The sequence below is a fragment of the Protopterus annectens genome, chromosome 4.part0, assembly GCF_019279795.1.
Source record: "Protopterus annectens isolate FY-2018-M chromosome 4.part0, PAN1.0, whole genome shotgun sequence".
NCBI lineage: Eukaryota > Metazoa > Chordata > Ceratodontiformes > Protopteridae > Protopterus > Protopterus annectens.
The window spans coordinates 68,465,242-68,488,129 of NC_056733.1; the positions used below are offsets into that span (position 1 = coordinate 68,465,242).

The 22,888-nt window shown below is 42.6% G+C and overlaps 1 protein-coding gene across 2 annotated transcripts in view; it reads left to right on the top strand.

Annotated features, from left to right (window-relative positions):
* The window catches only part of RAB11FIP4 (RAB11 family interacting protein 4), a 600,425-nt gene that overhangs the window by 413,894 nt on the left and 163,643 nt on the right, over positions 1 to 22,888 (top strand). For both annotated transcript variants that reach the window (XM_044068094.1, XM_044068093.1), the window contains one exon: positions 18,309 to 18,408. In XM_044068094.1, coding sequence (XP_043924029.1) covers positions 18,309 to 18,408 — 100 coding nt within the window. The remainder of the gene's footprint in view (positions 1 to 18,308; positions 18,409 to 22,888) is intronic.

Consider the following 22,888-nt stretch of genomic DNA (forward strand, 5'->3'; position numbering starts at 1 on the left):
AAACCCTGCTCTCCCTCCACTGACAATCTACCTCCTTCCTTCCTTCCTCAAATCTGCTGCTGAATCTATTGCTTATCCTGTATCTATACTAATTAACAGCTCTATCCTCGAATCTACCATTCTTGACCTGTGGAAATCCTTTTTCAATATTCTTCTACATAAAGGTGGAAACTCCACAGACCCTGCTAACTACCGACCCATTGCCATTCTTACCCCCTTTCCAAAATCTTAGAAAAATGTATTCATACACAGATACTCAATCACCTCCTCCAACATGGTTTTCGTCCTAAACACAGTACAACTACTGCCCTCCTCTCTTTTACTCACACTATCGCTGCGGCCTTCGACAACAATAAACTCATATCCTGTCTCTTCCTTGACCTTTCCAAAGCTTTTAATACAGTCTCACATCCCTTACTGCTATCTAAACTTGCCAATCTCTGCCTGTCTCCCACCTCACTGTCTTGGTTCTCTAGCTACCTTATCTGGTAGGCAGCAATCAGTTAGATGGCTCTGATCCCCCTCACCTTTCCTTCCTGTCCCAACTGGAGTAGCTCAAGGCTCCATCTTGAGTCCCCTTCTGTTTAATGTCTTCACAAATGATCTCTTCACATCATGCAAAGAATCTTCCCTCATTCAATACGCTGACAATTCTACACTTATATCTATCTCTAATAGTATCTCTGATCTCCATACCTTAACCCAACAGGCCTTTCTATCGACTGAAAAATGGCTATCCGACAACCTACTTATCCTCAACCCAAAAAAGACAAAACTCTTAATCTTCTTCCCCTGTTCTCTTACTCAGCATTTAAGGTCTTCAAACAACACAATTATCCAACCTGATACCCACACAAAACTCCTTGGAGTCATTATTGATGACGAACTAAAATTTAACCTGCACATACTCCAATGTATAAAAAAAAACACATAAAAAACTGGGCCTACTGTATCGGAATAAAACATTTCTAATGCCCAACTCTTGACTTACCCTTGCACAGGCACTCCTCCTTCCCTCCCTTCTATATGCCGCTCCTATTCTCACCAATATTCAGGCCACAACACTGAACAAACTCCAATAAAATTACCATAAAATTGCTAGATTCATAACTAACTCTCCATACAATGCACATCACTGTATTTCATTACATTCTCTCCAATGGCTAAAACTCCCTCAACTACTGCAGCTATCTCAATTTCAAATATTACACTCTATTCTCTACACTCTGTCCATCTCTTTCATCCCTGATCTCTACCTATACTCCATCTCGTACCCTCCATACTTCAAATCAGCAGCTACTGGATATCTACGAACCTAAAAAAACTGTTGACAAAATACTCTATAAACACTCTGTTGCCCATGCTTGGAATAAGCTTCCCTTACACATATGTTCCATCACCCACTCCTCTCATTTTAAAAATGAACTAAACATTTACCTTCTCATCTCCAAGACCTGCCCCTGCTGCTATGATCCAACCTAAAGTCCTTACACCCTTTCTCATACCTAGGTACCTCATTTCCCTTCTATCTTTCTCTCCCTGTAGGGTGGCATATACTGATTTTTTTAAATGAAGATGAAGCAGAAAAATGTTCTTTGTGTATAAGTAGTTTCTGTATATATAATACTTGTGTTCCTTTTTGATTATTTTTTTCTACTCTGTACTTTACTTTTGTTGTATAACCAATTTAAAAATGCTCTAGTTGTCTGTTATACCTACATGAATGCAATTAAACATTTTATATTGTAATGTACTTTTACTGTGTATTTACTGGAGCTTTTCTCCTCAGGTCTCCTCTGAAAATGGGGCTCAAGCCCAGCAGGAGCAACCCGGTAAACAAATGTCAATAAAGTAAAATAAATAAATAAAAATAGAATGCTAAAAAAGGTAAGGCAGTGACCAAAGTTTTGTTGGCCAGATGGCTGAAAGATTGTATTACGTTTATTTATTCTTCTAAAGGTGTTCCATTACCAGGTCCAGTAAGGGCACATTCTATGAGGTCCATGGCCACGTCTCAAGCTTTTTGGTCCAGAGTTTCTATTGAGGACATTTGTGCTGCTGCTACTTAGACAACCCCCCCATACTTTTGTCACTCATTAAAAATTGGACTTGGCATCTAGGAGTAGAAGTGTTTTTGGTTCTGCTGTACTCTGGAATATCCTTCCTTAATGACCACCATGGATTATGGTAACTGGGGACTCTGTCTCTCAGGTTAATGGAATGAAATGGACAACATCAGATAAAAAAGTTATGTTCTTACCATAACGTTCCATCTGTGTTGTCCAACTTCATTCCATTAACCTTCCCACTCCCCTTCCCCCTATCCAAAGTTTATTTCAGAAACCTAGTAGAAGTTTCCAGGAATTATATTCCTTTGGTTGAGTTCCTGATATTCTGTTATTGGGATATCTGTAAATACTTTAATGTCCTTATTTTTATATTGTAGTTAATATTTGTTAGGAACACTATGTTCTTGTTGGCAGACTTGATCTGAGGTAACGTGGGGAGGAGCAGGGCATTATGGGTAGGTAGGAGAAGCTCAAGTTTGGAATCTTGAGGTGTAAGTAGGCGGCCGATCAGTTCCAACTGTTGGAACTGAATCCCTCAGGTTAATGGAATGAAGTTGGACAACACAGATGGAACATTATGATAAGAACATAACTTCTTTTTTCCCTACATGCTCTGTCCTCTAATTCTACTATTTTTGAAACATCTCTTCTTGGGTAGTTTCATACACAGACAGCCTTATCTTCATTTTGACCTCTGATTTTTGCAATTTTATCAGCTCATCTGAATATTTGTTTAAAGTTTCTTCCATTTTTTTCAAGCCACTTGTTATTTAAGTTGATATTCTTCTCTTTCAGTGTTTCATTTATTTTATTCATCTCTGAGCACATTTGACTTATTTTTCCTGTAAATTACTGGAAGTTGTGTCTTGCATCAACGCTGTAGCCTGAACTGCTTTTTGCTGGACAGCTGTGGGATTCTTCTCAGCAAGTGTTTTCTCCTCATCTTTTGTGATTGATTTTTTTCAGTTCTCTAAATTTATTCTTTGCTGGCATCCAGGCAATGCATTTACTAGCCAGTAACTGAAATTTACCCCAAAAGACAAATTCACTGGCTCTCTTTTCTGAGTTTCTGTTTTCACACTGCAGCTGAAATTAAGCTGTTACTTGGTGTGCAGCCATGTTGGAAGAACTGCCTCTCTCTGTCTTAGTAATGAACTCTCTTAGTTCTCTAGTGCTGAATATCCACACAGTAAAGTAACAAGGATCTCTAAACTTGGAGAAAGTATATGACAAGGTCCCAAGAAAGATAGTTCAATCACTACTGCAGACAATTTAGCATTTAAAGTAGACTGAACAAAAAATTTAGCAGATGATAGGAGAATGGAATGACAAACTAAAGGCAAATGGGATGAAAGCGAGTACAGACAAGACAGATGTCATGACATCAAATGGGGGAAATCAGAAAAAGTTAAAACTGAGATAGAATGGAAATTAGTGGAATAGGTTAACAGCTTCAAGTATCTGTGAGTGGTGGTTGAGGAGAAGGGAAGTCTGAATGAGGAGGTCAAAGTTATAATCAGAGGGGCTGCAGCCAACTGGCACAGAGTCTCAGGGGTAGTTTGTGACAGAAGAATGCCAGAGAAGCTGAAAAATATGGTGTACAAAACAGTGGTGTGACCAGTACTGCTGTAAGGTACAGAAACTTGAGAAGTAAAGGCAGTGCATTTGAAAAAGCTAGAGATGATGGAGATGGAAGAGTCTGAGAAGGTAGTAAGGTGCACACTGTGGGACAGACAAAAGAAACACAATATCAGAGTAGAAGACAAATTATCTCCAGTTGCAGAGAAGGTCAAACAGAACAGATTCCAGTAGTTCAGGCCCATGTGAAGGAAAGTAGAAGATAATTTGGTGAAGAAGATTTGGTAGGGACAGGAAGAAGGCAAGAGTAGAGTACAGCTGTGTAGGTAAACTTACTATACCAGTTGATGTCAAATAGATCATTGCTGCAGTTGCCTAGGCTTTATGGGTTATATGTGCCTAGGATATAACAGCTGGCCAGCTTGAGATAGACAGGGAGAAGATCAGTAGTCTGGGGGTCAAGCCCTTTCTGAGCTTTCATGAAATCTGAAAGATGGAGGCTATAGCCCTGAAAAAGGTCAATATTAGGTATGTAAGATCCATGTCCTCAATCTAGCACCCAAAAAACATATAAAGGGAGGGAGCTGCAGTGATCTATTTGAACAGCTACTGAAATGGTAAGTTTACTTAAACAACTGTACTATGTTCATCATTAGGTCACTGCTGCAGTAGCCTAAGGTACATGGATAGAATAGCAAATCTTAGAAAGAGTGGGAAGAGGAACAGTCCAGGAGATCCTGTAGAATGGTCCTAGCAAGGCCTGCTGTAGACTAAGAAAAGGAGTCTCCTTTCTAATGTTTTACGAATGGATGTACAGAGGACCAGGTTGCTGCCTCTAGAATACTTTTAGAGTATACCACTTTCCAAAAAGCCACTGAAGAAGCCAAGACCCTCTGCCACTGAAGACACCAAGACCCTCTTAAAGTGTGCCTTGATCCTGCCTGGAATTGACTTATGGTGGGAGTAACAAAAGGAAATAGTATGGGACAAACGTTAGAAAATTGTCTGCTTTGACACTTGTCCTTTTTTTCTTGCTTTCAACAACATCAACAACATAAGAAACGAGTAAGTGATCAGAATTTCTGAAGCTTCTGGTTCTGTTAAGACAGTATCTTAGTTATTTAGAGTATGAAGAATCCTTTATGCCTCATTTTTGTGTTCTGTTACAAAAGCTGTAATCTGGCTACAGACCTAAATAAACTCCCCACTCACAAGGACAGGAGGGTACTGGACTGTTTTAGTAAAAAAATGCATATATATTGTCCACTGCTATGTTTAGAGTAGAACTACCAAATGCAAATTATTAAATACCAAGATAAAGTTCTCCAGCAAAGGGAGAATATGGTAGCAGACATCCCAGTTGAGAACAGTAAAATTGATAAAATTTTCATCGTGTTACCCTGCTGCAGTCATCACACTTAGGTTATCCTGTCATCAGGCAGTCCCACAGTCGGCCTGAATTCCAAAGTCTTGGTCTGGCGTCGGTTGCTGTCGCTTCTTCCCTGATGTCAGTTTGCCAGGGGTATATATGATGCATCCGACGCCATTTTCTCCAGTCTTTCTTGCCGCGCGGTGCCCGAAGCAGAAGCAGTTCGCAAGTGCCGGTCGGCCAACTCCTGAGATTTTTGAAGTCGAATTTCAGATCCGAAGTCTTCAATAAAGCTAAGTACCCCGTTGGGGAAACTTTTCTTGCCTCAGACCGATGTCAGAAAAAGTTAACAATTGTATTTCTTGTGGAAAGCAAATACCTCATAAGGATTTTCATTCTTATTGTATACCTTGCCTAGGCCCAGACCACAACGTCACTGGTTGTCGCTTTTGGGCTAGGTTCAATAAGTGAACTATAAAACGACGCTTTGATTTCGCACAACACTACTTTGGTAGAAAATTTAATTACACTATGCCGTCGGAGCAACCGACTACCGGCGTGCACAAAAAACGCAAAGATAAGGACAGGCAGCCTAGACCCAAGCCAGACTCCGAGGCCTTGGCTGGGCCGGTCTCCGGTCCACCGGTTTTCAGTGAGGCACCTACGTAGCCCCTGGCTACCACAGAATTGGAACCAGAGACCGCTTCGGATCCTATGGCGGAGAGTTCTAGGCTGATGCAGCCATTTTCTTTAGGCCCTACCGACGACATTGCAAAAAGAGAAGCCGGTGCTGCAGAAACACCTTCGGTTTCTGAAGGTATCTTCAGACCAACGACGCTCACCATAAAAACGTAATCTAAGCTTAAGACTCCTCTTAAACCAAAAAAGACTGCACTTCAGTCTCCAGTTCAAGGCCCCATGCCTAAGAAACAGATGCTTAAAATGGCTGAAGATTTGATCTCTTTAATCAGGGGTTCCCAACCTCCACCCGACAAAAGGCCTAAACAGGAGGAAGATTATGCCTCCTCTGACCAAGTGTCTATTTCCTCAGGCTCCTCTGAGGAACAAGATTACTCCTTTCCCCCTTATGAAGATTCTGATGCTGAGGATTCCATTCCCTCAGCTTCTCCCCTGAAGACTACGCCTTTGGGGAAACTTTACACACTTTGAGGGAACATTTTCACTGGGAAGGTCAGGACTACTCTGACTCAAAGAAAAGGCTCAGAGAGTTTCTTTTACTCCCCCAGCACAGACCACTTGCTATCTCCCCAGTTTTAGACATTGTGGATGATGTTTACTTAGAATCTAGTTTAAATCCGGATTCTCTGCCTCCTGCTCCAGCCAAACCAGACAGATATTATAGAGTGCCTGACTCCCACAAATTTCTTTATAAAAGCCCTGTTGCTGACCCAGAGACTATCTCCCAGGGTCCCAAAGGGCTAAGGCTTCTATGGCAAAAAATCCTGTACCCTCTGAAAGGGACTCCAGAGCACTAGACAGGTGGGGGAAGAAGGTTTACACTTCAGCCACTCTAGTTATGAGAGCACTAAATTGTCAATTTCACATGCTAAAATACCAGCAATTTCTAATGTCTCAAATAAAACAAAAGATGAGCACACACCCTCAACAGTCTGAATTGAAGGAAATGCAGGATCTGTTGCATGCAGCTGAACAGGTGGGCAAACATACTTTACAATGTGGATTTGATTCCTTGGAAGCTTCCTGTAGAGCAGCTGTTACTGGGTCTGTTATACGTAGGCATGCTTGGTTAAAGGAACAAACTCTGCCTGATCATGTTAAAGCAAAGTTACTAGATGCTCCCTTACAGCAGGATGTCCTATTTGGAGTTAAAGCAGAAGAAGTCTTAAAGAAAATGGAGGATAAGGCAAAATCTGTGCAGACGGTCAAAGATTTCTTACAGGTTCAGCCCCCACGCTTCAGCATAAATTGGCCAACAAAAAATTGGTCCTTTCCAGCTACTGACAGACCTCAGAGGGGTAAATACAGACGCCCAACAGGCAGAGGACAACCACAAACCCACTACAAACCTCGACAATGGGGCACTGCAACACAGAAGGGAGGAGAAGACAGGCCCCAAACTACTAGAAGGCAAACACAATGACTTAAACCTCATATGGCCAAGCAAAACTCTCTTGGCAGCTCCCTTGGGAGGAAAATTAGCACTTTTTTCAGACAACTGGCGCATCGTCACAAAGGACAAATGGTTCCTAGACATTATTTCACAAGGATACAGATTCCATTTCCACACCTTGCCAACGATAAGAGGAATGCCAAACCTGCCACAGAATCAATGGGCAGAGGCACAAAAACAAATTACAGCTCTCATGGACATGAGAGCCATTCAACTGGTACCTACACGGGAGCAAGGCCAAGGATTTTATTCAAGACTCTTTCTAGTCCCCAGAAAGGACAATGCTTGGAGACCAATTCTGGACCTTTCAATTCTAAGCACCTTCTTACAAGTACCCAAATTCAAGATGCTAACACCACAGCAGCTTCTTCCCATGTTGGGCAAGAAAGCATGGCTAGTAACGTTGGACCTCAAGGAGGCATACCTGCATGCCCCTATCAGACAAAATTGCAGAAGATACCTCCGTTTCATTGCAGATTCAACCCATTACCAGTTCTCTGCACTGCCCTTTGGCTTATCCACTACACCCAGGGTTTTCACAAAATGCCTGTCACCAGTAATTGCATACTGCAGACAAAGTGGAATTCAAATATACCCATACCTGGACGACTGCCTCATCCAAGCAGAAAGCAAGGACATCCTCTTACAACATCTGGCTTTTGTAAAACACCTTCTAAGTTGCCTAGGGTACACAGTAAACAAAAAGAAATCAAAACTAGTGCCCTCACAAAATATGACATTCCAGGGTGCCAGCTTGAATACAACGGCCCAGATGGCTTATCTGACGCCAGAAAAACAACTACAACTGACTCAATATTTAAAAACAATGGCAACAAAGACCCAACTCCCTGCAAGAAAAATTCTGCAGGTCTTGGGCTTCATGGCATCTTGCATACTACTAATACCATTGCAAAGCTGCGTATGAGGAAATTACAGTGGTACCTAAAAAGTGTATGATGTTCATTGTGTTTCACTGTTGCAGTCATGACTGTAGGGTTCTCCCCTGCCAGCAGGCAGCCCTCGGTCGGCCAGAATCCCAAAGTCTGGGTCCGGCGTCGGCTGTTCAACCATGTTCTCTGGGTCCGGCTTCAGCTGTTCAACCATGTTCCCTGACGTCAGAGTGCCAGGAGTACAAAGCTGACAGCCGACGCCATTTTCTCCAGTCTTTCTTAACGTGCGGTGATAGCAGTTCGCAAGTGCCGGTCGGCTGACTCCTGACGAATTATTCTCATATACTTCGGCCCAAAGACTTTCTTCTCCACTCAAAGCTAAGTACCCCGTTGGGGAAACTTTTTTCTTGCTCCACTCCGATGTCAGAAAAAGTTAATAATTGCATTTCATGTGGGAAGCAAATACCTCATAAGGATTTTCATTCTTACTGTATTCCTTGCTTAGGCCCTGACCATGACATAGCTAGTTGTCGGTTTTGTGCTAGATTCAATCAACGTACAATTAAGCGAAGGTAAGATTTTGCTTTTCATTACTTCGGTAGGTGCTTTAACTACAAAATGTCGTCGGATACGGTCCCGGCTACCGGAGTTCACAAACGTCGCAAGGATAAAGACAGACCTCCGAGGTCCAAATCTGATGATAGCGCACAAGCGGAGCCAGCTTCAGGTTTGGCTGTCGTCAATGAGGCGCTTTTGCAGCCCCTGTCGTCGGCCATTTCAGAACCAACGGCCGAAACAGACTCTCATGAGGAGCCAACCAGTCCTTTAAATATTTCTGTTGCAGGACCTTCGGACAATGCTCCTTTGGATGGGTCCGGAGCCACTGTGCAGGTACTGGCTTCCGAAGGGGTTTTCAGGCCTACTCAGCTACTAGTAAAGGCAAAGCCAAAGACAAAGGCAAAGACTCCTTCTAAATCAAAGACTTCTACACAGGCCTCTTCTGAACTGGCTCCCAAGTCACAGAAACAGTTACTCAAGATGGCGGAGGATTTACTTACTATGATTAGGGGTTCACATCCCCCTCCAGACAAAAGGCCAAGGCAGGATGTTTATTATGATTCCTCTGATCAGGCTTCTGTTTCCTCAGTTTCTTCTTCTGATCAGGAATATTCTTTCCCTCCTTATGAGGATTCTGATGCTGAAGAATCCATTCCTTCAGCTTCTCCCCCTGAGGATTTCTCTTTTGGGGAAACTTTGCATGAAATGAGGGAACATTTCCACTGGGAAGGACAGTTTTTATACAAGAACCCTTCTGCTGACCCTGAAACCATTTCTCAGGGTCCTAAGGGAGTTAAGGCCACTTCTGCCAAAAATCCCATTCCTACTGAAAAGGATTCTCGATCCTTAGAAAGATTGTCTAATTCAGGCAGACAGCAAGGATGTCTTACTCCAGCATCTAGAATTTGTACAGAACCTCCTCAAGTTCCTGGGATTCTCTGTAAACATAAAAAAGTCAAATTTGACACCATCACAACAGATAACTTTTCTGGGTGCATTTCTAAACACCACAACCCAGATGGCATTTCTGACATCCGAAAAACAATTACAGCTGGCTTCAACTTTCAGAACCTTGGCAACTCTAACTCAACTATCTGCAAGGAAATTCCTGCAGGCTTTGGGTTACATGGCCTCCTGCATCCTTCTCGTACCATATGCAAGACTACACATGAGGAAAATACAGTGGTACCTAAAAAGTGTATGGTCTCAGCATTGCCACAGTTTAGACATACTGATCTCCATCCTTCCTTGCCTTCAAAAGGAATTTCTTTGGTGGTCCAGGGCATGTGCTCTAAACAAAGGGAAGCCCTTCCGTCTGCTTCCTGCCACTCAGATTCTAACCACGGACACCTCGGATTATGCTTGGGGAGCCCATTTTCAGGGCAATTGTTTGCACGGCCTTTGGACAAAGGATCAGAAGCACCTGCATATCAATTTAAAGGAAATGTTAGCCATTCAGAAAGCTCTATTGGCCTTCAGGAATCTTTTACAACCAGGACAACTGCTAATACGGACAGACAACACCACAGTTATGTGGTACATAAACAAGCAAGGGGATCTCATTCCTACCCCCTTTGCAGACTAGCCATGGATCTATGGAACACAGCTCTAGCTTGCAATCTGGATCTTCAAGCTCAGTTTCTACCAGAGAAACAAAACTTCCTGGCAGACAGTCTGAGCAGAAACCTTTGGGATCCACACGAGTGGATGCTGGACACCAAAATATTCAGGATGATAACAGCAGTCTGGGGATGTCCTCACATAGACCTCTTTGCATCCCATCTCAATCATCAACTACAGAATTTTTGCACCAGGACTTTCCACAGAGAAGCTTGGAAAGTGGACGCCCTGTCATTCAGTTGGAGGAACCTCTCGGGATATGCCTTTCTGCCTCTTCCTCTTCTTCCACGGGTTTTATTGAAGATAAAACAGGACAAGCCCAAGATGATAATCTTGCTGGCTCCAAATTGGCCTCGGTAGTTTTGGTATCCAACTCTAAAAAACCTATGCCTGGAGCCCCCTTGTGTTTTACCTCAGTCCCCGAACCTTCTGTCCCAACATCAGAGTCAGGTTCTACACTCTCATGTCAGAACTCTCAGCCTGGCGGCCTGGTTAATCCAGGACCTTTGATTTCTTCTTTACTGCCCAAACAAGTTATGGATGTCATTTTAGAAGCCAGACGTCCTAGCACTAGAAAATCTTATGCAGGAAAATGGAAAAGATTTTGTTCCTGGATGCAGGCTCAGGATTCTGATCCTCTTCTTCCTAACATTACTTTAATTTTACTTTACTTGACAGATCTCTTAAATAAGGGTCTCTGCTATTTCTGCTCATTATAATACAGACCCTCCCATCTTTTCCCACCAGCTCATGAGACAGTTTCTCAGGGGAGCTAAGAACTTAAGACCTCCTAGATCTCCTCCCATTCCTGCTTGGGATCTCAACTATGTTTTGGAAAAACTAACCTTGCCTCCTTTTGAGCCTGCTGCCTCTTCTGACATCAAGTTTTTATCTTGGAAGACAGCTATCCTGTTAGCCCTAACCTCTGCCAGGAGAGTTTCAGAGTTACAAGCTGTTATGGCTGTGGAACCTTATATTATTTTCCATCAAGACAGGTATCTTTGAGGACTAATCCTACCTTCATGCCTAAGGTGGTTTCCAAAGTGGCTTTAAATCAAACTATCCACTTGCCAACCTTTTTCTTCACTCCTCAAAATAAAAGGGAAAGGATCTTACATTCCTTGGATGTACACAGACAACTACGTTTTTACCTGAACAGAACCAAGGACATCAGAAAATCAGAACAATTGTTTGTTTCTTATGCTTCAAGTTCCCAAGGTAAAGCCATTTCAAAACAGACCATTTCTAAATGGATTTCTCATGGAATCAGATTTTGTTATTTTCATCATGGAAAGCAAATCCCAGGGAGTATACGGACTCATTCCACCAGAGCTGCTGCCACTTCTGCGGCCTTCCTCAGGGGAGTTCCCACCAAGGACATTTTGGAAGCTGCAACTTGAAGTTTAGTGCATACTTTTTCTAAGCACTACAATCTACCTCTCTACTCTAAGTCTAGGGCAGGCTTTGCCTCTGCAGTCTTGCAGGGCCTTTTAGCCGCCCCTTCCTCTTTATGACCACCTCCCTTTGTTTCAGCTTTGGGATTCTACCCTACAGTCATGACTGCAACAGTGAAACACGATGAACATAGTACAGTTGTGTACACCTACCATAAATGTAGATGTTCGAGTGTCTTCACTGTTGCAGTCTGGGTTTCCCTCCCTCCTGTCCCCTCTTATTTTTACTTTTGTGTATTTCCTTTTTTCACCATTCTTCTGAGGTGTATTTGCAAAGGTTATGGGACCTTTTTCATTTTGGGACTCCTGGCATCTGAGGCAAGAAAAACTGGAGAAAATGGCGTTGGCTGTCAGCTTTGTACTCCTGGTAATCTGACGTCAGGGAGCATGGTTGAACAGCCGACGCCGGACCCAGACTTTGGGATTCTGGTCGACCGAGGGCTGCCTGCCGGCAGGGGAGAACCCTATAGTCATGACTGCAACAGTGAAGACACTCGAACATCTACATTTATGGTAGGTGTACACAACTGTACTGTCTCAACACAGCCAAAGCTTGGACACAATGATATCTCTAATTCCCTGCCTTCAGCAAGAGTTTCTGTGGTGGTCACAGGCATGTCACCTCAACAAGGGTCAGCCTTTCACCTTGCCCCCAGCCAGGCAAACTATGACAACAGATGCATCGGACTATGCCTGGGGGGCACACATGGCAGGACAGTGCGTTCAAGGCATATGCACTGCAGATCAAAGGAATCTGCACATCAATCAAAAAGAAATGCTAGCTGTACAGAATGCCCTAACAGCCTTCAAGGACTGCTTGCATCCAGGACAGCTTACAATAAGGACAGACAACACCACAGTAATGTGGTACATAAACAAACAAGGGGGTACACACTCCTACCCTCTATGCAGGCAAGTAATGACCTTGTGGAACACAGCACTGGCTTACCAAGTTCAGCTACAAGCTCAATTCCTGCCAGGAAAAAAGAACACATTGGCAGACGACCTCAGCAGAAACATCATGGATCCCCACGAGTGGAAACTGGATCCACAAGTATTTGCAATGATAACTCAAAAATGGGGCCACCCAGACATAGATCTGTTTGCCAGCCCCCAAAAGTATCAGCTAACAAAATTTTGTACAGGGACGCTTCACCATCAAGCTTGGAAAGTGGACGCACTCTCATTCAGTTGGAAAAACCTGACAGTATATGCCTTCCCTCCATTGCCCCTTCTCACAAAGGTGCTGCTGAAAGTCAGGAAGGAGAGACCCAGAATGATACTCATAGCCCCAGACTGGCCACGCCAGCACTGGTACCCACTACTAAGGAATATGGCCCAGGGTCCACCTTGGATTCCATTTGCTCACACAGCAAGACAATCAGATTCTACACAGCCAGCTCAAAACCTTAAATTTGGCTGCATGGCAAATCACCTAAGCAACCAACCAGCTCCTCTTCCTCAAGCAGTTATGGATGTTATTCTGGAAGCTAGGAGGCCCAGCACCAGGAAGGCCTACTCGGACAAATGGAAAAGGTTTTGCGCCTGGAACCAAGCTAAAGGCCAAAATACCCTTCAGCCTCACATACCTCAGATTCTACAGTATTTAACTGAGATGTTGCACAAAGGACTTTCTTTTTCATCTATTAAAATCCACGCCTTAGATATTTCAGCCCACTACAACACAAATCCTCCCTTATTTTCACATCCGCATCTAAGGCAGTTTCTCAGAGGGGCCAAAAACATTAGGCCCCCTGGAGAGCACCTACACCAACCTGGGACCTCAACTTTGTTCTGGAAAAACTTACGCTACCTCCCTTTGAACCAGCTTTCTCTGCTGACCTACAGTTTATATCATGGAAGCCTGCCCTGCTGCTAGCAATAACTTCAGCCATAAGAGTCTCAGAGCTCCAGGCACTAATGGCAGCAGAGCTCTTCCTCCTTTTCCATCAAGACAGAGTTTCTCTACGAACTAATCCCTCCTTTATGCCTAAGGTGGTATCCAGTGTGGCTCTAAATCAAACCAACCACTTACTCACCTTCTTTCCAAATCCACAGAACAAAGGAGAAAGACTACTGCACTCCTTGGACATTCACAGGCAACTACATTACTACTTGGATAAAACTAAGGTTTTCAGAAAATCTGACCAGCTCTTTGTATCCTATGCTGCAACTTCACAAGGGAAGGCTATATCAAAACAGACCATTTCCAAATGGATAGGACATTGCATTCGTTTTTGCTACACCCATCATGGAAAACCAGTTCCTGCTACCATAAGGCCCCACTCTACCAGGGCAGCAGCTACATCTACAGCCTTCCTCAGGGGGGTGCCAACCAAGGATATTTTGGAAGCTGCAACTTGGAGTTCAGTGAACACCTTCACCAAACACTACCACTTACCACTTTACTCTAAGACTAGAACTGGCTTCGCCACTGCAGTTCTGCAGGGCCTTCTGGCCTCCTTTAACCCTGTTTGACTCCACCTCCCATCCTTAGCTTTGGGATTCTACCCAAGTGTGATGACTGCAGCAGGGTAACAACGATGAACATAGTACAGTTTTGTACCTACCGTAAATGTAGATGTTCGAGTGTATACCCTGCTGCAGTCCAGGTTACCCTCCCTCCATCCCCTCTGACCTAACTAACTAAAACTTTACAATACCTTAAAACCTGATACTACCTTTGTGATGTATTTGCTTATAGCTGGAGGGATGTTTTGTTTGTGCTAAACTTTTTAGATTGGTACTATTTACTGACCACCTTTTTGGGGGCACCTGACATCTGGGGCAAGAAAAACTGAAGAAAATGGCGTCGGATGCATCATATATACCCCTGGCGCACTGATGTCAGGGAAGAAGCGACAGCAACCGACGCTAGACCAAGACTTTGGAATTCAGGCCAACTGCGGGACCGCCTGACGACAGGATAACCCAAGTGTGATGACTGCAGCAGGGTATACACTCGAACATCTACGTTTATGGTAGGTACAAAACTGTACTTTAGCTCAGACCACTTCTAAGGTGGACAAATATGTAATTAAATGTGACTATGATGAATTATACACTTACAGCAATATGACAGCCACCAGGACAGTCTTATGGAGACATGCTTGGACACAGTAGCAGCTGCTTCCAAAGGATATTAGTGGCTTTCAGATGTAACCTTTGACAAGGATTTACTGTTCAGGCTACCATCAGAAATTTTCAAGCACCTGTTGAAGGGTAAGATGATGGTCGGTGAAGCAGCCTTTCCATCCTTTTATATAATAGGTAGGATTCACTTTGAAGGATCGAAATTTCAGAACATCGAACCTCTGATTGTGGAAGACCAGAGGATTGAAGTGCTGAAATATCAAACCTACAAAAAGAAAATCTAAAACATGAAAACTTCTTATTTCACATTTTTGCAGGGAGGCAAGCCCCCCCCCCCGCACCCCCTGCTAATTAAATATACCAACTCCGAGATCACACTACAGTGAACAGAACAATAATGTTTCCACTCTGCACTGTATGGTGATCTCCGTTCACAAGGTTTGATATTTCAGCACTTTGATCCTCTGGTCTTCCACAATCAGAGGTTCGATGTTTTGAAATTTCGATCCTTGAAAGTGAAACCAGTAGGTATATCTGACTAAGGAGTGTCTGTTTTATAGAAAAAAAAATATGGCTGAACATTACAAACAGAAAAGGGCATTCAAGAAGAAATAGATATGACATGACAACAGAAGAAGAAGATGATAGCAAGGCAAGAGAAGGGTGAAGACTCCCCTCCTGCCCAGGATCATCCTTGTCAGTAATGACTATTATGTCACTGTCCTCCACCCCTCCTACTTCCTTCCCTTTGTCTCACCTGTTGGTGAGAACCATATCATAGCATTTCTAAAATACAAACAGGAGTTCTTATCTCCATTTATCTTTTCATGGAATGCTCGAGTTACTCAAGACCAGATCAGCCTTGCCCTGCATGTCCTTCAGCAATTGAGTGTATGTGGTTCAGTGAAAGCAGTCAGTTCAGCAGCCACAACTCACATGACATTTCTGACCTGGAAGGCTGTTTCTGCTTATTACCATTATCTCAGCCAGAAAAGTATTAGAACTTCTATCATTAACATGCCAGGAACCCTTATGAGGGATCTGAGAACTAACCCTTCATTCATTCCCAAAGTGGAGATAGAGATCTCCTTGATTCAGACTGGTGTTTTTCATAACCCTTAAAACAATGGGTAAAGAATTTTACATTCATTAGTTGTATAAAGACGGTTAAGATATTATCTGCATAGGGCCAAGGGCACCAGAAAATCTAGACAGTTGTTTGTCTCCTTTGTAGCAAGGGAAGAAAGACAGACTATTTCTAAATGGCTAGCACATTGCACTTAATTTTGTTACTCCTGAGGAAAACTCCATGAAAGCCAAGTCAATGCTAACAGTACCAGAGCTGTAGACATGAATATGGCCTTCCTTAAGGGGGTAAGTACCCACACCATTCAGGAAGCAGCATTTTGCAAAGGTCAACAAGCCCCAAGGTAGAACCCAAGCTTAGTGCCAGACTGTGACAACAAAAGCCCACTGAAACACTAGATTTTATTAGTTTTATTGTAAGAGACCATATGTTAATTCCGCAAAGGCAGTTCACAATAAAACAATTCACGGACTTCTAGTAAGATACTTGGGTACTACACACACACATTGTTCCAATGTAATGTGCTCTTTCTGAGAGGGTACACTACCTTTATTAATGAAAAAAAAAATCACATAAATATAATGGCCACATTACTCTTAGATAGTTCTTTCCCCAACAAACCTTATCAATAATCATTCAGAAGTGATTGTGTCATTTCCTTTGATTTTCTACAGAGCTTGCTTCCCCCAATACATACACAAACAGGCAACTACTTCTGGCAAATAATGCTGATGCAGAATTGCAAAAAAATGGTGACATGACAACAAGAGTAATGCATTTTCACTCGCTGCTGTAGGCATCCCCAGTGTTGACTGGCATAAAAATTAAGTAAAAAAGTGTAAGGTGCTATGGGCAATGTGTACTGTTACAAATACCCACAGATCTGTTCAGTTTCTTGCCAGAAAATATTAAAAAATCAATCACTAGCCTTTTATGACCCAGATTACCTGCTTTTGAATAGAGGCTCAGAAAAATGGTGAGAAAGGGAGAATGGTCAGTGCCTCTCCTGGGAGGAGTGTTCTCTTATTTTGCTGTTTCTGTTGCTCAGTGGCACACAGCAGAAGACGCACACAGCAATAAAAGCAGAGGCGAGATAGTAGGGATGTGCTCTATATCTATCCAACCCACTGATGTTAGCTCCTGTCAATGCACATGAGGCAGCATGCATGCATGGATACGATAGGATCATAGGCAACCCTCACAAAGATATGGGTGAGCATGCCACCACAGCAGTGTGGAGTTAGGTGAAATGAATGAAAAAGTTCTTACCCAACCACCTCTGCCTGTGTGGATGACAGAGGTTTAATGAGCTAGACCCCTGAGTGTATCTGAAGGCTGAGTCTCCCACTGTCAGTGAACTGGGCCTAAAATAGACTCCCAAGTGAAAAGGATAACTATTGGGAAAGCCTCACATTGAAACACTATGCTCTGTTACAACCCCCAATAGGAGATGTCTATTGCATTGAGGAGAGGGAAAACTTTGCAACGTTTTCAAAGAAAGCATCCCCCAGGGAAAAATAAAGTGTTCACAAAAGTGGAGAAGCCAGTGATGTTAAATGTCAAAGGTCCAATGGGCAGAGAGTGTCAGACCTAGTCACCCATTAGTCTCACTGAGGGCTGAGGGTGCCAGATCTGGGGAGACAGTGATTGGTTCTGTTGAGGTTGCATGGCTTCTACCCACAGTAGCAGCATAGCTCACAAAACTATTCAGGTGTTCAAGTGAAGCAAGAGAGACTTTCAGCTGGGTGATGCTTTCTAGAAATGTCAGATGCCCATCCTTTGCAAGTTCACACTGCGCCATCAGATGAGATCTTCCCCCAAGATATCCCTACTGTTGTGATGTAGGAGGCTCAGAGGGAGACTACCTGGCATTAGTCTGTCTGGTCTACCTCTTCAGTGAATTATGTCTTTTTTTTCTTTAATGCAGTGACCAGTATCTGAAAGTCACATGATCACATTACAGATATTAGCCCCAATCTCTGTCACCTCTGATTATTGCAGGTCCAAGGATTATGTAACTACCTATCACAAAAACAGTCCACAGATGGGTCAGTGTCAATGGGTTCTCTTCCACAGGCTGCATCAATAGGAAAAGCACAGAGTATCATGAAGTGTTCTGTCCGGTTCTCCCCCTATTTAATATTTCTAGCTATGATGAAGATACTCACACAACTGTACCTTCTGTCTGTACTTAAGAACAGATCTAAGTCCATCAAAGTTATCAAACAAGCAAATGTTTGAAGACTTTGTAGCATACTCATAGGGAAAATTAAATGCCCGGTGATTTTAAAACCTGTTAAACGCCAGTTTCACGTTTGAATTAATATGGTCATTTGTTTAGTTTGCATGTGCTAGTTTGTATGTTTGCTTATAAACTCTTGTACTCTGGAAAGAACTTCATTAATTCTAACATATTTTCTTCAATGTTACTCTTACAGACAGTTGTTCCATAACAGCAATTTCAGCAGTAGTAATGGCAGTACAGAAGATCTGTTTAGAGACAGCATTGACTCTTGTGACAATGACATCACTGAAAAGGTGAGTGTATATGTTTGTTTCTTGGAGTAGTTACTGAGAATTCATGTCTATGTTTCAGATAAATGTCTGTGATGAAATATATTCCCCCTGTACTACATTTCTTTTCATGCTTTTGTTCTGCAAGGTGTTTTATGGTCACTTCATGGTACCCTAATGCTAACTGCATGTGAATCTAGAAACTTTTATGAAGATGCGCAAGTTGTGATTTGTATGCTAGAACAGAAGATGGTGTTTGTTGATGTCTGGACTGACTGCTTTGTTGGCTGTGACCTTCAAAACCAATGCAAACAATATAATTTCTATAAGTGGAGGGGCGGGATTTCTGCACTATTCTGTTAGCGCTGTAAGACAGGAGAGTAAACTGGAAAGCTTTAAGTGCTACATGCAATCCCTTGTGTTTGTATGTCATAGAATTGTCCTCTTTAGGAGTTGAACATGTTTAGTAGCATTCACTGAGGATAGGAATTATGGAAGTGGAACTATGTTCTGGAAAATTCCTACCTATTTTATCTGTTGCTCAGAGTAAAATTCCTCTGTACTGTAAAATGTTTAAGTAAATGCTGTCAATGCAACATATTCATATTTTTCAGTGCCCCCATTGATTAGAAAATAATCTGCACAGGATTTTATACAAGTGGATGTAGCTGTTTAGATAAGTAAGCAACTGTCTACATAGCATGTGCATATCTGAAAGACAGAATAATAGGACAATATGACTGATTACTCAAAAGTACAGCAGTATCAGGCTACTGGACTTCCAATAGCATACTTATTTTGCAATTGATACAAGGTATAATGTCAGTTGTTGGAAACAACTGCTCGAGTTAGCAAACATTTCACTAATGTGTTCAACTAAAAGTACTGATTTGATAAACAGTGAGAAGTTGGGCACAACAGGAGTATAGATTGTTTATTGTCTTGCAACAAAATAGACTGCTTTTTGATGAATGATATTTATGCAGCATCCTCTTATCACCTGCTAATGTTCTTACTATCCTTTAAGATTTAGTGGTATGACCATCCCCCACTTTCCCACCTCATGTTAATAACACACCCATGTGGTATGACCATCCTCCACTTTTCCACCTCATATTACTAACAGACCCACATATGCTCATCATACTGTTCATATATTTATAGGTGGTTACTAGGCTATCAGCCAGGAGATATTTTAAGCCTATCCAAGCTTGCCTCAAATTTACCAAAATATTTCTGACATGTCAATATCCCAAGGAATTTTACTAGTTATGATATGGACTTGTACACAACAAACGATCACAGGCTGCTGTTCACCGTTCACTGTTCACAGTTGTAGTTCTTATTTGTATTTCTGCTTATTTTACTTATTTATTGCCATTTTTAACTGGGAAAGAATAGCTGGGTTGTGCAAAAATCACTTTTCAGCAGAGGCCTAGGAAGACATGATGAATGTAAGTTGCTTTGCCTTAATAGAGTAGAAATCTACTGCTCAAAGTTAAACAGATTTTGGTCAATTCTTTCTTGAAGGTTTGAACATCCTTCCAGAAGACTAACCAAGCACTGGTCAGTTTGTTCTTGAAAGTTGACTGGTGTTGTTCAGTTACTACACTTCTCTCATGAAGTTCTCCATCATGGAACTCTGTTGGGCTGCAGTAGATGTCACTATAGGTTTATTAGAATTTGTCATTGTTTTGGTCAGTTTCTCAGTTTTTCTACCAGAACTCAGTATCTACAGTCAGTATGCATATGAGCTGCTCTCCCCACATAGCCAGCTATGTGCAGAGTATCTACCAAGCTTGTCACACACCACTGGTTACTTTTGTACGGTATTAATATGATACTCTACAGACTGATTCTAGCTGGACGTATTATTGAGAAATTCAGGCAGCTTTGGGAAAGTCAGCAAACAGTTGTAACTTGCAACTGCTAAATCAGTCACTAGAGCCAGCTCTCCAGTCTGAAATTCATATTTTGTTACAAAAAAAGTTCAACATAAAAAGGGGAAAAGTACAGTTGTGCAAGTAGTAGATATTCAAGTGATCATTGCTGCAGTGACCTTAGCGATATTGATTATATCCTACACAGGATGTAACAGTCAGTCAGCCTCCAAAGCTTCAGGGCACATTCCATGTGCCCAAACCATTGGTCACCTCAAGCTGAACTGACTAAAAAGACAGGTTTGGGCACCAAGCACTTCAGGGCTTTCATCCCAGCAGAAAAAGGGAGGCTGGGCCCTGAGAGGAAAATGCTAGGAACAACAAAAAATAAGTGTCCCCAGAAGAAGGGAGCAGCTAATACAACAGTGATAATCTGAACATCTACTGTTATGAAAAGTTAACTTACACAACTGTACTGTGTTCATCATAATTGATCACTGCTGCAGTAGCCTTATCTATATGGGTAGATTACCCAGATTTACTATGTTTGAGAGGTGGAGGGGGTAGGCTCTAGGAGCCACTGGAGAATGGCCTAACACCACGTGATCTAGGTCTAGAGAAAGAATCAAGCTTGTAATGCCTTGCAAATGTATGTACAGAGGATCGAGTTACTGCTTCTAGAGCACCTGTAGAATCCAACCATTTCTAAAAGGCCATAGATGAAGCAAAGACCATGGTAGATTGGGCCTTGACCCTGCCTGAAATAGTTTTGTTCTGGTGAGTATAACAGAGGGTAATAGCCTGAGACAATTATTTGGAGTAGGTCTGTTTTGACACAGGTTGTCCCTTCTTACCTTCACAAGAAGTGAACAACTGATCCAAATGTCTGAAAGATTTAGATGTACTTCTGTTCTTATGTTGCAGTATTCATAACATTGGGGGAATCCGCCACCCGCTGACTTGTATGTCCGGCCAGTATACAAAAGTCTAACACTATTGTAGGGTATGTGCAATATGGCACAAGACATAGATCCTGCATCAGTCATAAAATGACATTGGGTATAAAGCAGACGTCAGCACATACCAATCCTCAGAAATTTTCTGCTGCTAGTCAGATCAGTTTCTTTGGTCGTCACTCATCAGACAAGTTTCATGTCCTAGGGGGATGCACAGGCATCCATTCCAGACATAGAGAGAGAACCTCGGCTCATTGTGACTGAAAGCCTGCACGGCATTCCACAGATCATTGTCCGAGAAGATGTCTTTACCAGTATTGTGAAGTGTAGGCTGACATCGGTTCCATTCACTTTCCACCGCATGGATGTTTCTCAAAAGAACTCTTTAAATCTTTACAGGGAAAGCGCAAAGAGCTGGAAGACATGGAGCACATTTTTGTCTCCCTGGTCCCTAGGTTTCTGAGGAACTACCCTTCTAAGATCCCATTTGTAAGGAAATCTTCCAGGCCCAGGTCTTCAACAGGTAAAAGAGATGCTAGGAAACAATTTTCCTCTAATTCTACCTCCTCAACTCCTCCTGCACAGAAACAACCCTTTCAGGCAAAGCCAGGTAGTCTGTGACTACCTGCCTCCTGGCACCCAAAGTCCTCTTCCCCTTTGCCTTTCCCTGTCTCTCTGTGCTTAGAAACAAATCAGTCAGGACTCTTGGGTCCTATCCATCATCCTTCAGGGATACGTTATGGTGTGGAAGACTCCTCCTTCCATCAGGGGTATTCCACAATCTCCAAGGGAACAACTGGAACTCTTTCATCAAGTCATTTCCACTCTTCTCTCTCTAGGTACTGCCTTCCTAAGTGGGAAAAGGGTTCTACTCCACGATGTTCCTGGTCCCCAGGAAGGATGGACCTTGGAGACCAATTCTAGACCTGTCCCATCTAAACAGGTTCCCACCGTTTGAATGTTAACTTTACCCACTCTTATTCCACTCATCCTTCGTCAGGGCTTTATGGTGTCCTTGGACATCAAAGATGCCTATCTTCATATTCCAATTCATACTTGGTTCAGGAATTATCTTCACTTTCCTGAAGGTCCCCTTTTTTTGCATGATAACTTTACCCACTCTTCTTCCTCTTATCCTTCCTCAGGCCTTTATTTCAGCTGCAGTGTCCTTGGACATCAAAGATCCCTATCTTCATATTCCCATTCATCCCTGGTTCAGGAAGTATCTTCACTTTGCTATTGCTTCTTCGCATTTTCAATTCTCTGCCTTGCACTTTGTATTGTCTATGGCCCCAAGGGTTTTCACAAAATGCTTCGCTCCTGTCATAACATTCTGCAGGCTACAGGGCATACAAATTTTCCCATACCTGGACAAAGTTCTTCTCCAGGCTCAGAATCCACACACACTTCAGGAGAGTCTTCTCTTCATGGTTTCACTGCTGGAGGATCTAGGATTCACCATCAACTACCAAAAATCTACCCTGGTTCCTTCTCAAGACCATATTTTCCTTGTATGCAGGATCCAGTCAGACAGGATGCTAGCTTCCTTGCCACCAGAAAAGGTCTTGTCTCTCACTTCCTACTTCCAGGTCCTCTTGCCCCTGCAATCCCTGACTGCCAGGGAGTTTCTTCACTTTTTGGGGTTCATGGCATCTACTGTTCCCATGC